General features: G+C 42.2%; 1 protein-coding gene and 1 pseudogene across 1 annotated transcript in view; both read left to right on the forward strand.

The window, feature by feature from the left end:
• CNTNAP5 (contactin associated protein family member 5) overlaps positions 1-19419 on the forward strand; it is an 852083-nt gene that overhangs the window by 466592 nt on the left and 366072 nt on the right. The window contains exon 8 of the mRNA XM_024743412.1: positions 9613-9877. Within this exon, the coding sequence (XP_024599180.1) occupies positions 9613-9877 (265 nt within the window). The remainder of the gene's footprint in view (positions 1-9612; positions 9878-19419) is intronic.
• Positions 12895-13728, forward strand: LOC112398717 (UBX domain-containing protein 2A pseudogene; annotated as a pseudogene).

Consider the following 19419-nt stretch of genomic DNA (forward strand, 5'->3'; position numbering starts at 1 on the left):
TATGGACAGTCTTGCTGTATTCCCTGAAGTTAGAAAGGAATTGGTAGGGAAAAGTCTTAGGTTTCCTTTCTTATGCTTTGAAGCATTATTTTAAAAACATCTTAAAAAGCAAGTACTTGGTTACACTGCTCACTCCAACATTGGAAATGACTCTGTTGATGCCTATCCCCCCTTCTAAGAGAAGATAGATGATAAGAATATGGGTTTTCAGTCTCAGATGCCCAAAGAATGAGGGCCCTTGTGGGAATCTGTGAACCACCCAGTCCACCAGCCTCGGGTTACAAAAGAGGAAACTAAGACTCTTAAGGTCACTGGCCTCAGGTCACCCAAAAAAGTGGCAGATCAGGAAAAAGAAAAACGAGGCAAGAACAGTGCTAGACACAATGCCCATGTTCTCGTTTGATCCTAAATCAACACTCTACCATTATTCTCACAGCTATAGTAACAAAAATTAAGGAATCAGAGAGACCATATGGTTTTCCTGGTAAATATTCATGATAAGAATCTGATTCTGCCTAAATTGAACAATTTCACTTTCTTCTCAGAATTCAAAGCCAGATGCTCTCTACCCAACTACAGATGAATTTTTATGAAAAGCCTATGCAAGTAGTAAAGAGTAGCTAATTATTACGAGGCAGTCTAAGCGATAATGATAAGTGTATGGTAACACTTGTATGGATATGTGAATAAATGGTCTAGGGACACAAACCATTGGGACCTGGTGAAGAAGGCAGCCACCTCGGGGTTGGGAGGGTCTGAAAAGGCCCCAGGAATGGGCCAGGAGGAAGGAGGGAGGGGGTGTGAGGGTGGGTGCAGAGGCCGGAACAGGTCACTCCTGGTGGAGGGAGAAAGGCAGGAAGTATATTGAGGGGACTGGTTGCCATAGTAACCACACACATGGATTAGATGAATGAGCTTAAGAACTTGCATTTGCTGTCAGTGTCTTCACACAGGAGTGGGAGGGGCCACCAATCAAGGCAGGTGATGGTCAACCCACAGTGCAGGGCCATCCCTGCTCTGTGCTATTTGAGGTCCCTAGGCAAGCAGAGGAGAGTGGAAGCCCCTCAACCCTGCACAGCACCTACTATCAATTTTACCTGCAGACTATCTGCTTGCTGTTCTCCCTCAACATTCTAGACAGAGCCCTCCACAAACCCTTAAGTGCCCGAAGTATGGCCCTTGAGCATCCTTTCTTGCACACAGTGCATACTCTATTCCATACCTACAGCCCCCTGAGGGATGCATCTCAAGCACAATATGACCCTACTGCCTAATCTATACATCAGTTCTCTCTTCACCCCTTTCCATTCTGTTTTGTCCATAGGATCAAGTTCTAGTACCTCGACATGGTCTAAAGTCTTAATGATTGCATCCCTTCCTGCCCTTCCCACTGGATCTTGCCTGCTGTTGTGCTGGCTTCTGAACTGCCATCAGCTGACCTTCTGGCAGGTCCTTGTATATACCGCCCACCTTCCTGTCTCTGACCTTAGAAACTGCGTTCCCTCTCTCCTCGGATAAAACTTCTGCTCACTTTCCAATTAGTTACACCTGCTCTCCTGTAAAATCTCAATTCCAATGTCACTTCCCTAAGGAAGCCTTTTGTAACCCTCCAGATTAGAAGAGGCTTCCTTTGTGTGAGACCTCATGTACTGTTTCTTCATAGCAATTAATAGTGTGGAGGTTTTTCTCTGCCCTCCAAAGGGAGAGCCTGCTTGGGTAGGATGAATCAATAAAAAGGGCTTGCCTCCTCCGGCTGGCACAAACCTGCTTCTTGTGTTTTAAGGTCCTGACCGTTCTTAGGAGTCCATCAAGCTTCATGAATCAGATAGGGGACAGTACAGCTCTTGTTGTTAATGGTACAAAACAAAGCGTTTTTCCACAGAAATGGACAGTCTCTCTAAGATGGTCTACGAACAGATCTTAGAGTTTCAGCATCCTGTGCTCCATCCATAGAAATCAAAGTCTTTTGTCTGAGAAAAGAGGTGGGATGGGAACTTCTGTGTTTTGAGGGTTGCAAAGGAAAGGCCATGGTGGACCCCAGAGAAGGAAAGTGGACATGGTTTGGGGGACCCCGAGGGACAGATGGGCCCGTCACTTCTGTATACCTTATCTTTTGGAGAAGAATGAGCATGTATGAGCATGAAAGCATTGGGCACTAAGAACTGCCATTTGGGGGACAAAGAGAGGCCCCCACTTATAGGTACCAGCGACCTGTGGCTCAGTGGAGCCATTGTCCCATGAAGGGTCACCATCCAACTGGGGCCTGGTGGTGTTGTCAGGTGAGACACATCAGACACCAAGGATTTAGACTGTTAAGTGTAGAGTGACCTCCTTTTGGGACAGTGAAAGACCCTGTAGATCTTGTAATATATTCAGGGAAAGAGAGACCATGGCAGCGATACTGACTTTCTTGCAGTCTCATCTATAGGATCAGGGCTGGCTGATTTACCTTGAAGATTTGACCACCATGGTGCATCCCTGTGTCATGGGATACTTTGCATCAGTTACAGTCAAAAATGTACATTTAATGACTATAGACTGAAAAGGAACAGGATCCCATTTACGTGTATAACTTATAAGGCCCTGTGCTTAGCACATTGTTTTACAATGTTGGAGAAATCTTGAATGCATGTTGAAATCCCTACTGAATTAAATCTACAGTAGAATGGGGAGTCTGAGGCATGGAGTGTCCTTCTTCACGGGGATGTGATGAAAGTTGAATTAATGGATTAAGCTGGTATATAGGGTAGAATACAGTCTGTTGACTTTTTGCTGCTCTCTGTTTTGACACCTTTCTCAAGTACATTGTCTTCTCTCCCTTTTTTTTAACAATTTTGTCTTCTTTAACATTGAAGTATAGTTGATTTACAATGCTGTGCTAGTTTCAGGTGTACAGACACATGCACACACATACATATATATATATTTCAGATTCTTTTCCCTTATAGGTTATTACAAGATACTGAGTATAGCTCCCTGTGTTATACAGTAAATCCTTATTGATTATCTATTTTATATATAGTAGTGTGTATATGTTAATCCCAAACTCCTAATTTATCCTTCTCCCACCCCTTCCTCTTTGATAACTGTAAGTTTGTGTTCTATGTCTGTGGGTTTACTTCTGTTTTGTAAATAAGTTCATTTGTATCTTTTATTTTAGATTCCACAAATAAGTGGTATCATATGGTATTTGTCTTTCTCTGACTTACTTCACTTAGTATGATAATCTCTAGGTCCATCCATGTTGCTGCAAATGGCATGATTTCATTCATTTTAAGGCTTGAGTAATATTGTCTTCTTGCATGCTCTTTCTAAATCATTGCTGGGGACTCCCTCAAATGCTGTCTTGAGAAGGATTCTGGAGTCACAAATGGCATTATTGAAAATGATTCAATAGTCCGTGTTGATTTCAAAAGTACTACTTTTTCATTTAGCTAATTTCTTCTTTCTCTCCATTGTGGTGAATGGGGCTGAGTATCAGTGCCTCTTGACACTTTGGCATTTCTGCCAGCAACCAGCACAGCTGAGATGGATGTGGAACGGGGCAGGGGGTGCTGCACCACAGTGTGACAAACAGCTCAGCCTGGAACACTCACATTTGTCAGGAGAGTTGGGTCAGATTGGGAGTAAACGGCGTTTCCCGTCTGCTCCCATCTCTCTCTCCTACTTGCCCTTGGACCTACCGTTGGAGAACAGAGCAGGGGAGTGCTCTAAAAACAGAGAAGTTTTGGACAGCTCAGGCAGCTGCATGGACACAAGGGCAACAGAGGACAGCATGAGGGAAATGTGGGAGACGGAGTGGAGAGCACGGCCTGCAGTGATGTGGAGACACCGTCCAAAGATAATGCATTTCCAAGTTCTCCTGCTCCCTGTTGAACAAAGCATTGATCCCCACACCTGGCCTTATCTTAACCAGTGAGGATCCCTGAAGCATTTATTTGAAGTTCTTGCCACCAGGATCTTGCTGGGGAACTGGAGTGTCCCCTGAGTGCCTTTCAAGGGCTTCTGGGTTCCCTGGCCTATTTCCAAGGTACTGGGGCCCATTAGACTTTCAGTGGAATGCAGGGGACAATCTCAGTTCCTCTAGACCCCCGCTGTCCTGAGGACCACCCTCCATGATTGTCTATTCAGAGAACACTCACAAAATGGCTGAGTCGAGCTAAATATTGGACTTTTTTAAGGGTTATTTTAAAATTGAAAAATAGCTGATTTACCATGTTGTGTTCGTTTCTGGTATACAGCAAAGTGATTCAGTTATACATATATATATTATTTTTCATATTCTTCATATGATTTTTTACAGGATATTGAATATAGTTCCCTATGCTCTACAGTAGGACTTTGCTGCTTATCCATTCTAGTTTGCATCTGCTAACCCCAAACTCCCAATCCATCCCTCCCCTGCACCCCCTCCCCCTTGGCACCCACAAGTCTGTTCTCTGTGTCTGTGAGTCTGATACAATGGATTTTAAATCAATGCAGGAAGGGGTGTTTTACAAAGTCCTGGGCTTCTACCTTCAGCCTTGTCACCTTTCTCCCTTCTACACAGCCTCAAACTTTGGGTACAGCTTTGCTGTGGCAAATTGTTACCAGAGGAGGTGACACTGACCTCAGGAAAAGTAAAGGGCAAGAAGAGTTACTGCTACTCCCAAGTTCCCTGTGGGAGCATTTGTGATTTTGCTTTGTTTAAAAGATAGCCTTGCCTCAGTTAATCTGCCATAAGTGGGGATATTTCATCTTGAAAGGGTATCAACCAGAAATCCAAAAATGCAGATTAAGGGGCAGTGGGGCATGGAGGAGAGAGAGCCAGGCACTTGCTCTGGGCTGGGGGCAGGTGGTGGTGGAGAAGGAGGAGGAGAAGACCAGCAGGAGGCGGTGGCGGCGTCCTCCCTGGGGTGATGGTGCAAGTGCAGGTGCTTGTGTGGAGCTGCCTGGCTGAGCGGTGCCTGGTCCGGGATCTGCAGCACTGCCGATTCTCTCCCGGAGGCAGGGGGCGGGTGGGAAAATGCTGAGCAGGTTGATGAATGGCAGCAGCAGGAGCCTGGAGCACGAGTACAGCTGCACCATGTACCTGCTGGATGACAGTGAGTACACCTGCACCATCCAGGGATATTCAAGATGGCAGAAGAGTAGGTAGACGTGGAGTTCATCTGTCTCCACGGATGCATCAGGAATACATCTATAGATGTGACAATTGTTGCAGAACACCAGCCGGAAACTAGCAGAAGACCTTGGGCACTGGAAAGGACTATAAAGATCCTTGCATAACTGAGATGAGCGACTTGCAGAGTCTTGGCCCCTTGACCAGAAGTGGGGCCTGAGGCTCAGGAGTGGGAGCACCAAGTCCAGGATGCTGGGCCACTAGAGAATTCCCAGCCCCAAGGAAGGTTAATCATCGAGAACCCTCACGGAGGCCTCTATCTGAATCCAAGACCCAGCTCCACCCAACTGCCAGCAGCTCCCATTGTTGGACCCCTCACACCAAACAACAAACAAGACAGGAACACAAACCCACCCATTAGCACACAGACTACCTAAAGTCATACTAAACTCACAGATACCCCAAAACACAGCACTTGACAAGGCCCTGCTCTTCAGAGGGAAAAGACTCAGCTCCACCCACCAGAATGCAGATACCATTCCCTCCCATCAGGAAGCCTACACAAGACACTGGACCAACCCCACCACCAGGGGCAGCGAACAGAAGCAAGAGGAACTATGACCCTGCAGCCTAGGGAAAGGAGACCTCAAATACTGTAAATTAGACAAAATGAGAAGACAGAAAAATATCCTACAGGCAAAGGAGCAAGATAAAAACCCACAAGACCAAACAAATAAAGAGGAAACAGGCAAAGTACCTGAAAAATTCAGAGTAATGATAGTAAAGATGATCCAAAATCTTGGAAATAGAATAGAGAAAATACAAGAAATATTTCACAAGGACCTAGAAGAACTAAAGAGCAAACAAACAGTGATGAACAACACAATAACTGAAATTAAAAATACTCTAGAAGGAATCAATAGCAGAATAACTGAGGCAGAAGAACAGAAAGTGAGCTGGAAGATAGAATGGTGGAAATAACTGATGCATAGCAGGATAAAGAAAAAAGAGTGAAAAGAATGTAGGACAGTCTCAGAGACCCCTGGGACAACATTAAGCACACCAACATTCGAATCATAGGCTTCCAGAAGAAGAAGAAAAAAAGAAAGGGTCTGAGAAAATATTCGAAGAGATTATAGTTGAAAACTTATGCAACACGGGACAAGAAATAGTCAATCAAGTCCAGGAAGCACAGAGAGTCCCATACAGGATAAATCCAAGAAGAAACATGCCGAGGCACGTATTAATCAAACTAACAAAAATTAAACACAAAGAAAAAATATTAAAAGCAGCAAGGGAAAAGCAACAAATAACATACAAGGGAATCCCCATAAGGTTAACAGCTGATCTTTCAGTAGAAACTCTACAGGCCAGAAGGGAGTGGTAAGATATATTTAAAGTGAAGAAAGGGAAAAACCTACAACCAAGATTACTCTACCCAGTAAGGATCTCATTCAGATTCAACAGAGAAATCAAAAGCTTTATAGACAAGCAAAAGTTAATAGAATTCAGCACCATCAAACCAGCTTTACAGCAAATGCTAAGGGAACTTCTCTAGGCAGGAAACACAAGAGAAGGAAAAGACTTACAAAAACAAACCCAAAACAATCAAGAAAATTGTAATAGGAACATACATATTATTAATTACCTTAAATGTAAATGGATTAAATGCCCCAACCAAAAGACACAGACTGGCTAAATGGGTACAGAAAGAAGACCCATATATATGCTGTCTACAAAAGACCCACTTCAGACCTAAGGACACATACAGGCTGAAAGTGAGAGGATGGAAAAAGATATTCTGTACAAATGGAAATCAAAAGAAAGCTGGAGTAGCAATACTCATATCAGAAAAAATAGCCTTTAAAATAAAGACTATTACAAATTACAAGGAAAGACACTATATAATGATCAAGGGATGAATCCAAGAAGAAGATGTAACAATTGTAAATATCTATGCACCCAACATAGGGGCACCTCAATACATAAGGCAAATGCTAACAGCCACAAAAGGGGAAAACAACAGTAACACAATAATAGTAGGTGAATTTAACACCCCACTTACACCAATGGACAGATCATCCAAACAGAATATAAATAAGGAAACACAAGCTTTAAATGACACATTAGACCAGATGGACTTAATTGATATTTATAAGACATTCCATCCAAAAACAATAGAATACCCTTTCTTCTCGAGTGCACACAGAACATTCTCCAGGATAGATCACATCTTGTGTCACAAATCAAGCCTCAGTAAATTTAAGAAAATTGAAATCAAATCAATCATCTTTTCCAGCCACAACAGTATGAGACTAGATATAAATTTTAAAAAGCAGATTAAAACAGCAATGGGATATCAAAAGCAAGCTGGTAGATGTTTTTTTTTAACAGTGGTACCCAGTACAGAGGAGGAAGTTCTCAGAGATGGCTGCCAAAAGCCTCCACGTCAGACAAATATAGGTTTGTCCCCCATTGTCACTGCTAAGGAGGACTCTGGCTTTTGTCAAATCACCTAGCTTCTCCAAACCCAATTTGTGCATTTTTTAAATGAATGCAGTGTCATTGTGTAGAATACATGAGATATGCATGTTAGCACTTAGCCTAATGCCAAATGCAGTATAAACTGTGGGCAATTTCTTGATGGATATCAAGGGCCTTACCCTTTGACACATTAATTAACTTCTGGGGATCTAGCCTAAAGAGAAGAACACATCTAAACAACTACAAAAAATGATCAATGCAAGAATATGCTCATAGCGGTGTGCTTGATGAGTGCATCATTAGAAATGTACTATCGGGAGAAGTTTGTTTGGAAACTGCTATTTGTTTTCAGAAATGCAGGACTATCACTAACAAATATATTTGGGACCTAAGGATGTTTTTTTCAGGATTATGAGGCTGTACAACCTGAAGGATTAATCTGTTCTAGGACTAGGAGCTGTCCTAGGTATCTAACCCCACTACCTGGCCACTTTAGTGCAAAGTTGAATTCAGGCAGCCAGGCAAGCCAGGGCATTCCTCTTTCAGAAATCCCTGTCTTTTTTTTTTGCAGAAGTGGCACTGGCTATGGAAATAGGTGGAGCTTAGCCTCTTTCATTGGCATTGAGAGATTTACAGGGAACAAGGTGTGTCTATGAATAGAACAGACTGTGTTTGCCAAGGGGGAAGGGGAGTGGAGAGGGATGGATTGGTAATTTGGGATTAGCAGATGCAAACTAGTATATATAGACTGCATGAACAACAAGGACCTACTGTATAGCACAGGGAACTATATTCACTATCCTGTAGTAAAACATAATGGAAAAGAACATGAAAAAAAATGAATATATATAAATATATATAACTGAGTCACTTTGCTGTACAGTAATTAACACAACATTGTAAATCAATTATAATTCAATAAAATAAGTTAAAAAAAGATGTGTCTGTGACTATTTAGAGGAAAATGCTGCATTACACTTACCTGAATAAGCTCACTGCATTGTTGTAGAGGTTGGCTATAAAAATTACAAATGGCTTTCATATTATAACACCTATTCATAATCTAGACGGTATTCCAGGCTTTCTCCTTATTCATCTAGTAAAAGTGACTCCAGCGCCTGGCTCAGCTGGTCACATATATACATTTGTTTATTTTCCTGTAACTTTCTCAAGTAAACTCGGACCCATTTTCCCTCACTTATGCAAAGGATAATCTTCTTCCACTTCTTCCTGGTTCTAGTCTACACACACTTAATACTCCCCACTTCTGGTCCTCTCATGCATCCCCCACCTGACTCCCCATGTTACTAAAAATACTCTTAATACATTAAAAATCTGGCCAATGTCACTCTACTGCTTCTAACTTTGAATGATAACTTTAGCAAAGCATAAACTCACCTGCTTCATGGTCCATGGCCCTCTCTGTCCTACTGCAAGTTCACAAATGACTCATTCCCCAGGGATGCCATTTTGCTAGTTTTTCCAAGCCTTTGCAAACACCATGCCATCTGCTGAGAAGGCTGACCTGGCACTCACTCTTGTCTTTCCCCACTTCCTTCCAGGAAAGAATCGCCTCCTTTGTGAAACCTTTGCTTCTTTAGCTATTTCTTCTACCAGGCTGCCCTGGGGACATTCCATATTGTAACAAAGTTTTCTCATACGTATTTCTTTGAAAGGTATCCCAGTGCTTGGCACTTAGTTGACTTGCAGTACAGCATTATTCAATGAATGAATGTAATTAGTTTTATCTCTGGATCCCTAGAAACTTCTGATGCTTCCCATGCCCCCACCCACCCTGGATCTTGGATGACCCTCTTTGCAGATAGCACCATGATGCAGAAAAAAGAATGGAAAACAATCTTGTGGGTGTGTCTGAACAAAGCTGACATATTTTTCCCTTTAAGATCTTGCTGCTGTATGTAAAATGATCCTGAAATTAAGGTCAGCTCCAGGTGGTTGTTTATATCAGCTGTCAGATTGCAGAATAAAAAATGGCTTTTATATATTTGATTTTTATTGTTTTCCAGGGCAATGTCACATTTTCCTGCTCCGAACCACAAATTGTTCCCATCACATTTGTCAACTCGAGCAGCAGTTATTTGCTGCTGCCCGGCACCCCCCAAATTGATGGGCTCTCGGTGAGTTTCCAGTTTCGAACGTGGAACAAGGATGGTCTGCTTCTGTCCACAATGCTCTCTGAGGGCTCAGGGACCCTGTTGCTGAGCCTGGAGGATGGAACCCTGAGACTCGTGATTCAGAAAATGACAGAACGGGCAGCTGAAATCCTCACAGGTACTGTCCACTGACAACTTCTATGTCGTTTCTTGTTCAGCCAAGTCGATACATGTTTGAGAATCTGACCAAAACATACAGGCTCCAGTTCCCAGGGGTGTGAGATGACCAGTCTTCACAAATTTACTCTAAGTCTGAAGAACCAACATTTGGTTTTTTTTTCTTCTTTTATAAATTTTGTATTGGAGTATAGTTGATTTACAATGTTGTGTTAGTTTCAGGTGTACAGCAATGTGATTCAGTTATGCATAGACATGTATCTATCCTTTTTCAGATTCTTTTCCCATCTAGGTGATTACAGAGTATTGCATATACTTCCCTGTGCTATACAGTAGGTCCTTGTTGTTTATCTATTTTATATATAGCCATGTGTATCTGTTAATCCCAACCTCCTAATTTATTCCTCCCCCCCATCTTTCCCCTTTGGTAACCATAAGTTCGTTTTCCAAGTCTGTGAGTCTGTTTCTGTTTTGTAAATAAGTTCATTTGTATCATTGTTTTTAGTTCAATATATAAGTGATATCATATGATATTTTTCTTCCTCTGTCTGACTTACTTCACTTAATATGATAAACTGTATGTCTAATCATGTTGCTGCAAATGGCAATGTTTCATTCTTTTTTATGGTTGAGTAATATTCCACTCTCTCTCTATATATACCACATCTTCTTTATCCATTCATCTGTCAGTGGGCATTTAGGTGGCTTCCATGTCTTGGCTATTGTAAACAGTGCTGCAATGAACATTAGGGTGCATTTATCTTTTTGAATTACAGTTTTCTGTGGATATATGCCCAGGAGTGGGACTGCTAGATCATACAGTAACTCTGTTTTTAGTTTTTTAAGGAACCTCCATATTGTTCTCCATAGCAGCTGCACCAATTTACATTCCCACCAACAGTGGGAGGGTGCAAGAGGGTTCCCTTTTCTCCACATCCTCCCCAGCATTTATTATTTGTAGACATTTTGATCATGACCATTCTGACCAGTGTGAGGTGATACCTTATGGTAGTTTTGATTTGCATTTCTCTAATAATTAGCGATGTTGAGCATCTTTTCATAAAAGTTTTTAAAATGGTTCTCAAAAAGCTGAAGATTGGAAAGTACTTTCTTTTATAGCAATAGAGTATAGGTCCTAATGTATAGCAACATGGAATAGATGTATGAATAACATCCTGACTCTTCTATCTGCCATTCCTTCAACATGAAGCCATGGAATTTTCTCCCTCCTTCTCTACTTGTTATCTTACTGACGTCCCCTGTCCTTCTGGAAGCAATGTGTTCACTTGGTGACAAGTACTTACCGAGGTCAGACCACCTGCAGGCATTGGATTGGGGGCTAAGGCAGGCTGCTAGGTCAACAAATCCTGAGAAGCCTTCCTGGCTCTACAGCCTGAATCAAACCACCTCCTCTGTGCACCCTGGGCCAATATCCATCCTGGATTATAGGACACTGAATCATTTATTTAATTTAAATGTCTTTCTTCCCCCACTGGACTGTGAGTTTTGTTATGCAATTAAATTAGAGGAAATTGAGTTAAGTAAAGGATGTGACTTAATAGTCAAGATCAGGTCAGGCTATGAGAAAGGCTCTGATGTCAATGGGTGAACAAAAAAGCCCATTGAACCTGTTATCGAACCAAACTTGGGTCCGCTCACCCATGTACAGTAAAGCCAATCTACTGACACCGAATTGTGGTGAAGGAAAGTATAGATTTTATTGCAGGGCACCAAGCAAGGAGAAGGGGCAGCTCATGCTCAAAGACCTGAACTCCCCAATAGCTTTCAGGTAAGGGGTTTTAAAGGCAGTGTGAGGGAGGGGGCTGCAGGGTATATGATCAGCTTGTGCACAGTTCTCAGATTGGTTGGCATCAAGGTGAAGTTTCCAGCATCATCAACCTTCTGGTTTCAACCAGTCTAAGGTCTATGTGCTTGTAGTCAGCAATTTTCATCTGGGGGCAGGGGTCAGCTTCCTGTAAAAAAAAAAAAACCAACTTTTGGAATATGTGTCAGGCCTTTATCTTTATCTTTCAGGGAACTGGGAATTTGGTGATTCTGCCATGTGGCTGATTTATAGTCTAAATTGTTACCAGTTTCCCAGCCCAACAGCTATTCTTTATTTCTACATCTTCACATTCCTAATCATTAACTTTTTTTTTTCCTAATCATTAACACTTGAGCAGCCTTTTGAGACTCAGCATAAGCGTGGGAGACTAAAGCAAAAGCCTATTATTTCAAAGGAGGGACACAGTGTCTTGTATACAGTTTCAACACCCTGGAAATAACAGAAGGGCGTGGGTCTGTGAGTCAGAGAGGCAGGTTCCAAAAGCACCTTTTCCCCTTACTAGTTAGTCTGGGGACCTAGATGAACTTAACTTTGTCTCCCATGTAAGTGGGAGTGCATTTGTTATCTACAGCTGCGTAACAAAGTATACCAACATGTATTAGTTGAAAACCACACGTGTTATGTCTGATTTTCTAAGAGTCAGGAATCCAGGAGCCCTTTGGGCAATTCTAGCTGCAGTCAAGTTGTTGGCAGGGGCGACAGTCATCTCAATGTTCAACCGGTTCTTACTCTGCTTCCAGGCTAACTCATGTGTCTGTGGGCAGACCTCAGTGGATCCAAACTTATCCCCACGCCCTCTCCAGAACGCTGCCTCATTGATAGGGCAGCACTCTTACCCCAGAGTGAGTGACCCTGGAGAGAGTGGGAAAGAACCCCCAGGACAAAAGCCACAGTCTTTGTATATCTCATCCCATCCTTTTCATCATATTCTATTCATTAGAAAAAAGTGAATAAGTCTAACCCTTGCTCAAGTCAAAGGGATTATACAAGGGTTCAGATATTAGGAGTCAGAGCCAGCCTCGGCATGTACTTGGTGACAGCAGCAGTAACCGAGGGAGACGAGCAGGGTCCCAGCAGCATGGCCGCCGAGATTGAGAGGGTCTGGGGGAGGCAGTGCTTCCAGTCTGAGGGGCTCCAGCCTAGTGGCCACACCAGGAGGAAGACAAAAGAGAATGAAAGAAGCAGATAATCTTGAAAGTATAGAGGAAGAACGGGTTTGTGAAACAGGATCTGACCACCAACCTCTTAGTGATAATCAGCAAATAAATTGTGACTATTTTGTTGACAGCCTTTTTGAGGAAACTCAGAAGGTTGGTGTCAAATGTTTGTCTGCCACTGAACAAAAGAAACTGGTAAGTGTAAGTATAAAATTATGGAAAAACGGATTCACAGTCAGTGATGATTTCAGAAGTTATTTTGATGGTGCAGCTCAGCAGTTTCTGAACTCCATCAAAAAAGGGGAATTACCTTTAGAACTACAGGATTTTTAATAATGAGGAGGTTGATGTGTTGATGTTAAAGTTGAAGATAAGAAAAATGAAGTATATATGTCAACAAAGCCTGTGTTCCAGCCCTTCTCAGGACAGGGTCACAGACTGGGAAGTGCTACACCAAAAATTGTTTCTAAAGCAAAGTGTATTGAAGTTGAGAATAAAAATAAGTTGTCTACTGTCTCACTAAACAGTCTGGAACCCATCACTAATATACAGATCTGGTTAGCCAATGGGAAAAGAAGTGTCCAGAAATTTAACATTTCTCATAGGATCAGCCACATCAAAGACTTCTTCGAAAAACACCAAGGATCTCAAAGAAGTCCTCCCTTTTCCCCGGCAAGAGCTCTTCCTTTCCTCAAATTGCTAGATGAAACACTCACACTAGATATTAGTAGTCATGGATCATTGGGGACCATCTTAGCATCTACCTACAAAATGAGATTTAAAAAATGCTTACATCACAAGACTGTGACGATGATTAAATATGATCTAAACCCTTTAGCGCAGTGTTGAGAAGCTATTTAGCAAATTTCTTTCTCTTCCACACTGACTCAAGACCTCAGGCAAAAACAGGCCTCACTCCTTAGAGTCATAAAAGCTGAGTGAGTTTGTGCAGTCATGGGGCTTTTATGAAATTTCTAAGATTTCTAGTCATGGAGGTGAGTTAATCGCTTAGAAACATAACATTTTTCATGTGCAGAGTTATAAAGGTTAAACCTCGATCCTCCTTATTTGAAGAAGAAAAATCGTGAGCTGGCGTTGGTCTGTTTCTCTCCAACCGGCGAGATGGTTGAGTACAGAGACTTGCAGGGCTCAGGTCAGAAATGCAGTTTTAATAAAGTACAGGCCCCAGTGGCACTTTGCTCTAAAGCATTACCTGTATTATTAAGCATGTGTCAGTCCATTAAAATGTGTTGATGACTGAGAGAGAGGCTGGTTAAAGCTGCCCCAATATCCAGTAAAGAGGGAGAAAAAAATCATGTTATTTTAGACCTGTCTCTAAAAAAAAATCAAACAAGTAAAAGAAAGATTTAAAAACATTCTGATGTCTGTCTCAGAAAACTCTTGCTTGCTTCTTTCTCCAAAAATTTCCTGAAATTTAGAAATTTTGGAATTTCTTTTATTTTTCTTTGAAATGGATCAAGGCTTTGTGTCTACTGGCATTGTTCTACCTGGGGGGAAAAGACAGGTAAACAAACAAAAAAATCAGACTAACAAAAACAGTTTTCTCCTCCCATACATTTCTGAAGAACCTTGTTTTCCAAGTACTTGAGATTGTATTGGCTTTATAAGAGAAAAATCTCACATGAGAAATTAGAAAAATAATAAACATTGTTCTAATAATTTTGAGGGCCACTGGGGCTACCCTTGACACATGGTACCTCATGGAAAATAGAAAATAGCACATTATTAATTGAACAGGGAATCCAGATATTTAAAGGTTTACTTGAGAGTAGTTCATGTGTTTCTAACGTCTTGGGTCTAAAAGAGAAGGTGACCCCTATGAGAAGGTCAGCACACGGATGCCTGGCACATTCACTCCTGTTACCAAAGCTTCATACAGTGTGCATAGTTTTTGGGTTGTGTGGTTATTTTGTGCAGTTTGCATTGGGTATCAGGAAGAGAAGTCCAAATGAAATCGTCCTCAAAATAGAAGGCATCTGAATTTAGTTGTTCTAAGGGATGAAGTTTTAGGGAGTTGAAGGACAACGGTATAATCCCTCCCTTGTATTTTTCTTTATTTTCTATTTCTGTCATCTCCTTTCTTGAAAGCCTTGTACATGTGAATATGAGGCAAAGTCAAGGGCATCCTTTCACTGTAAGTGATATGACAGTAGAACCAACAATTACCGTGGATCTCATGCAGGTCAGGCATTATGCAAGGACCTTGTCATACAATACTACAGAAAAAAAAAAAAAAGAGCTCATGAAACATATTAAGTAGTTCTTATTTTACCAACAGGCACAAGGGGAAATTGAGAGTCAGCAATTAAGTTCAAGTGACCAAGCAGGTGTTCAAGCTCAGGCCTTTCCTTTGCATCCCCAAGTCCATGGTCACCACAGTGTATCTTGCTGCCCCCCATATTTATTCGTGATATGGTCAGGTGTTTATAAAGAATTCAAATGCAGAGAAACTCTGCTTTAGATGAAAGATGAAATGTACAGTATGCTGTTAACAAAAGTAGCCTATGTAGTATCTAAATTTGGGTTTTCCCAAAACATTTCACTTGGTGGTCCCATCAATAGACAGATTTGGGGGTTAAGTGGGGCTGACAAGGGATTGTGAATCCATTGTCTTTGTAGACTTTTACTCCACTTTAGCTGACATTGCCTATTTTGTGTTATAAAGTAAATTATTCATATCTATATGTTAGCATACACACATACACACATACACACACTAATAGTCATTGAGTATATGTGACATACTTTTCTCAGACTTTTTTTTTAATGTTTATTTATGTATTTATTTATTTACTTTTGGCTGCCTTGAGTCTTCATTGTGGTGCACAGGCTTCTCATTGCAGTGGCTTCTGTTGTGGATCATGGGCTCTAGGCACATGGGCTTCAGTAGTTGTGGCACACAGGCTTCAGTAGTTGTGGCATGCGGGCTCAGTAGTTGTGGCTCACGAGCTCTAGAGTGCAGGCTCAGTAGTTGTGACACATGGGCTTAGTTGCTCCACGGCATGTGGAATCTTCCCGGACCAGGGCTCGAACCTGTGTCCCCTGCACTGGCAGGAGGATTCTTAACCCCGGTGTCACCAGGAAAGTCCCTCTCAGACCTTTTTATTTGTTTTTATTATTTTTTTTTCAGACCCTTTTAAATGCTCAGTGACGATTCCTTAGTAAGATTATCATGTAAGTACGAAGGGTACTAAGTGAAAGCCTAGATGCTTCCAGAGACTTTGCCATGCCTTGCGTAGCTTTTCCCATATTCTCGTCACCCCTGTGCGTCCGATGCCACGTGGAAATCTGGGGGCTGCATGGGAACAGAGAGGAAACCTTCCAGGAGCCCTGCTGCTCCCATGTCCCCTTTCAGGGATCAGAACATCCAACTGTGCAAATCTTAAATAAACAAAAAAACACCTGGATTTCCTCCTTTATGCATTTCACACTCTAGTTCCTCACCATTTCTCCCCAGGTTCCATGTGTCTTGGGGACCACTTTCTCTCTCAGGGCCATACCTACCCCTGGAACAATTGATACCATGTTTTATTTTTGAGGAGCAAATGGCTGCTATTTTTAAAGACTCTTAAAAAGGTGCTTAGAATGTAGATTGTCATTGTCCAAACCAATCTGGATAACTAAGAAAGCAGGAACTTGTGCAAAAGTAAAGGAGACCACCTGGTTCATTTCTTTAGACAATCGAGGCAGAGTGTTTTGAATTGCAAGTGAAACATTCAGTAACCAAAAAAAGCTGGCACCACTATAATTATTTTGCAAGTGGCCTGACATTTCAATGTTATTTTTATTTTGCTGATGAGAACGAGAACGAGAATGAGAATGAGAATAGGAATGAGAATAGGAAGAAAGAAGTTTGGGTCCTTCAGTCCTGAAAATTTGAAGTATGTTATTTTTTATTTTTATTCTTTTTTGCGGTACGCAGGCCTCTCACTGTCGTGGCCTCTCCCATTGCGGAGCACAGGCTCCGGACGCGCAGGCTCAGCGGCCATGGCTCACGGGCCCAGCCGCTCTGCGGCATGTGGGATCTTCCCGGACTGGGGCACGAACCCGTGTCCCCTGATCAACAGGCAGACTCTCAACCACTGTGCCACCAGGGAAGCCCTGAAGTCTGTTTTTGTCTGCTGTAATGCTTCTCTAAACATCAAGTTCTCACTGAAAAGCCAATCTGGGCAAAGACCTTGAACTCAGGCCTTAGCGTCCAGAACTCCAGCTTAGCTATGCTCTGCATCAATGCAGAATGTGAGTTTTATTCTGTTAGACCTCATTGTCCTTTGTAGCTAAAGGAGAGAGTTGGTCTAGAATTACTCAAGTCCCTTCTAAACCTTCATCTTAGTTCTTGAAGGAGAACAGGTGGTCAACCATATACTTTATTTTCTTCAAAGAAATCATTAACCCCAGAGTCTTCTTTTGATAACGGGATAAGTGGCCTAAATTATGTGTATTCAGCAGGGCCAAGCCCCCTGCCAGATGTCGTGTTTCTCAACTCCCCACATTGTGGTGCATCTGAGGGAGGAAGAATGATAACCTGGGATTCTTTCATCCAGTGATTTTTGTGAATGAGATGCTTGGTTGTCCCAGAAAGGCCCTGCATGTTACTCTCTGTGATCCGTATAGAGTTAGGTGCCAAGGAGCCAAATCTGAGAAGTTGTGTTTAGTTTTGTTTTTGCAACGATCTTTTAATCACAGTAGGATACTCTTGTGAGTGTGTATTGATTGGTAGGTAAGAGAGTTATCAGAGTATACAGGACCTTCAGTAGTACCGGAGCTATTGCATGTGGAGAGAAAAACAAGATAGAGTCGTGATAAGGTTCTTTTAATGTGGGACAGACTTTCTCAGAGATGAGAGGGTTTTTAAAAATATAAATGTATTTATTTTTGGCTGCATTGGGTCTTTGTTGCTGCGCGCGGGCTTTCTCTAGTTGCAGTGAGCGGGGGCTGCTCTTTGTTGTGGTGTGCGGGCTTCTCATTGTGGTGACTTCTCTTTTTGTGGAGCGCAGGCTCTAGGCACTCAGGCTTCAGTAGTTGCAGCATGCGGGCTCAGTAGTTGTGGCTCATGGGCTCTAGAGCGGAGGCTCAGTAGTTGTGGCGCACAGGCTTTGTTGCTCTGCAGCACGTGGGATCTTCCTGGACCAGGGATCGTACCTGTGTTCCCTGCATTGGCAGGTGGATTCTCAACCATTGCACCACCAAGGAAGTCCCTAGGTGAGAATTTTTATATATTTATGTCACTGCAGAAAACAGAACAAGCCTCAGTAAGATCAAATGGCAGAAAGCCCATCTAATGGCTTTTCATTAGAGAATATTCTCTTGCAAGCATTTAGCTGCACAATCTACTGCTTTGATATACTAGAGTCCTCAAACCCAGAGTGGAATTTTCAGGAGTAAGAAGTGAGTCTCTGCACACCTAAATGGAACCCAGAAGATGGAGAAGGGAGTCTTCACACTGAGAGATCTCAACCTGACAGCAGGGGCTGTAAGACGAAAGCTGGAAAGACAGAAAGGGAAAGCCAATTGCCAGGCACAGAACAGAATCCCAGGGCCAAGGGACACATGATGAGCAAAGATCCATAAATCAACCGGATGCCACAGAAATGTTTTTAGTGGAGGCAAACGGCTTATTGGAGAGACCATTTCTTTCCACTGAGTCCCTAGATACAAGCAACAATGTTCTTTCCACCTTACAATTTTTCAGTAGTTAGACACAGGGCATTCCAGCATTACAAATTACTAAACAATCTGTTCTACTCAGTCATTAATTTTCTATACTTAGTAGAATGCTGGGACTGACTTGTTCTTTCTCTAGCTGAAGACAGGATGAAATTCTAATGGCATAGCCTTTGATCAGCAGCCGTCATGGATGTTATTGGATGATTATTTATCATTGGCTTTGTTTAAATTAAATAAATCCTCCTACAGCTATGGTCCACACCATCCCACTTGTTTTTTTTTTTTAGGATTTATCTCAATTGATATTTTCTCAAGAAACCTTCCCAAAGCAGGCCAGCTGCCCCTTTATTGAGTCTTCTGGTTCTTCTCCTTTGTAGCACTGACCATAAGTATGTGTATAAATGTATGTATTAGTTTGTTAGGAGTATGATAAGAAAATACCACGGATTAGGTGACCTAACAGAAATTTATCTTCTCGCAGTTCTTAAGGCTAGTTCAAGGTGTGGGCAGGGTTGGCTTCTTCTGAGGGACTTTCTCTTGGCTTGTAGAGGTCATCTTCTCTCTGTGTCCTCACATGGTCTTTTCTCTCTGCCCATCTGTCACCTATTATCTTCCTTTTGTGAGGACACCAGTCATATCGACTATGGGCCTACTCAAATGACTTCATTTTACCTTCATTACCTCTTTAAGGGTCCTATCTCTAAGTACAGACACATACTCGGGTACTGAGTGGGCTGGGTAAGGATTTCAAAATATGGATTTTGGGGGGCACAATTTAGCTCATAAGAATATGTATTACCAGGCATAGAGCACAGACCTGTGGTTGCCAAGGGGAAAGGGGGGTGGGGGTGG

Source organism: Neophocaena asiaeorientalis, unplaced genomic scaffold (assembly GCF_003031525.2).
Source record: "Neophocaena asiaeorientalis asiaeorientalis breed wild unplaced genomic scaffold, Neophocaena_asiaeorientalis_V1.1 scaffold187, whole genome shotgun sequence".
NCBI classification, from domain to species: domain Eukaryota; kingdom Metazoa; phylum Chordata; class Mammalia; order Artiodactyla; family Phocoenidae; genus Neophocaena; species Neophocaena asiaeorientalis.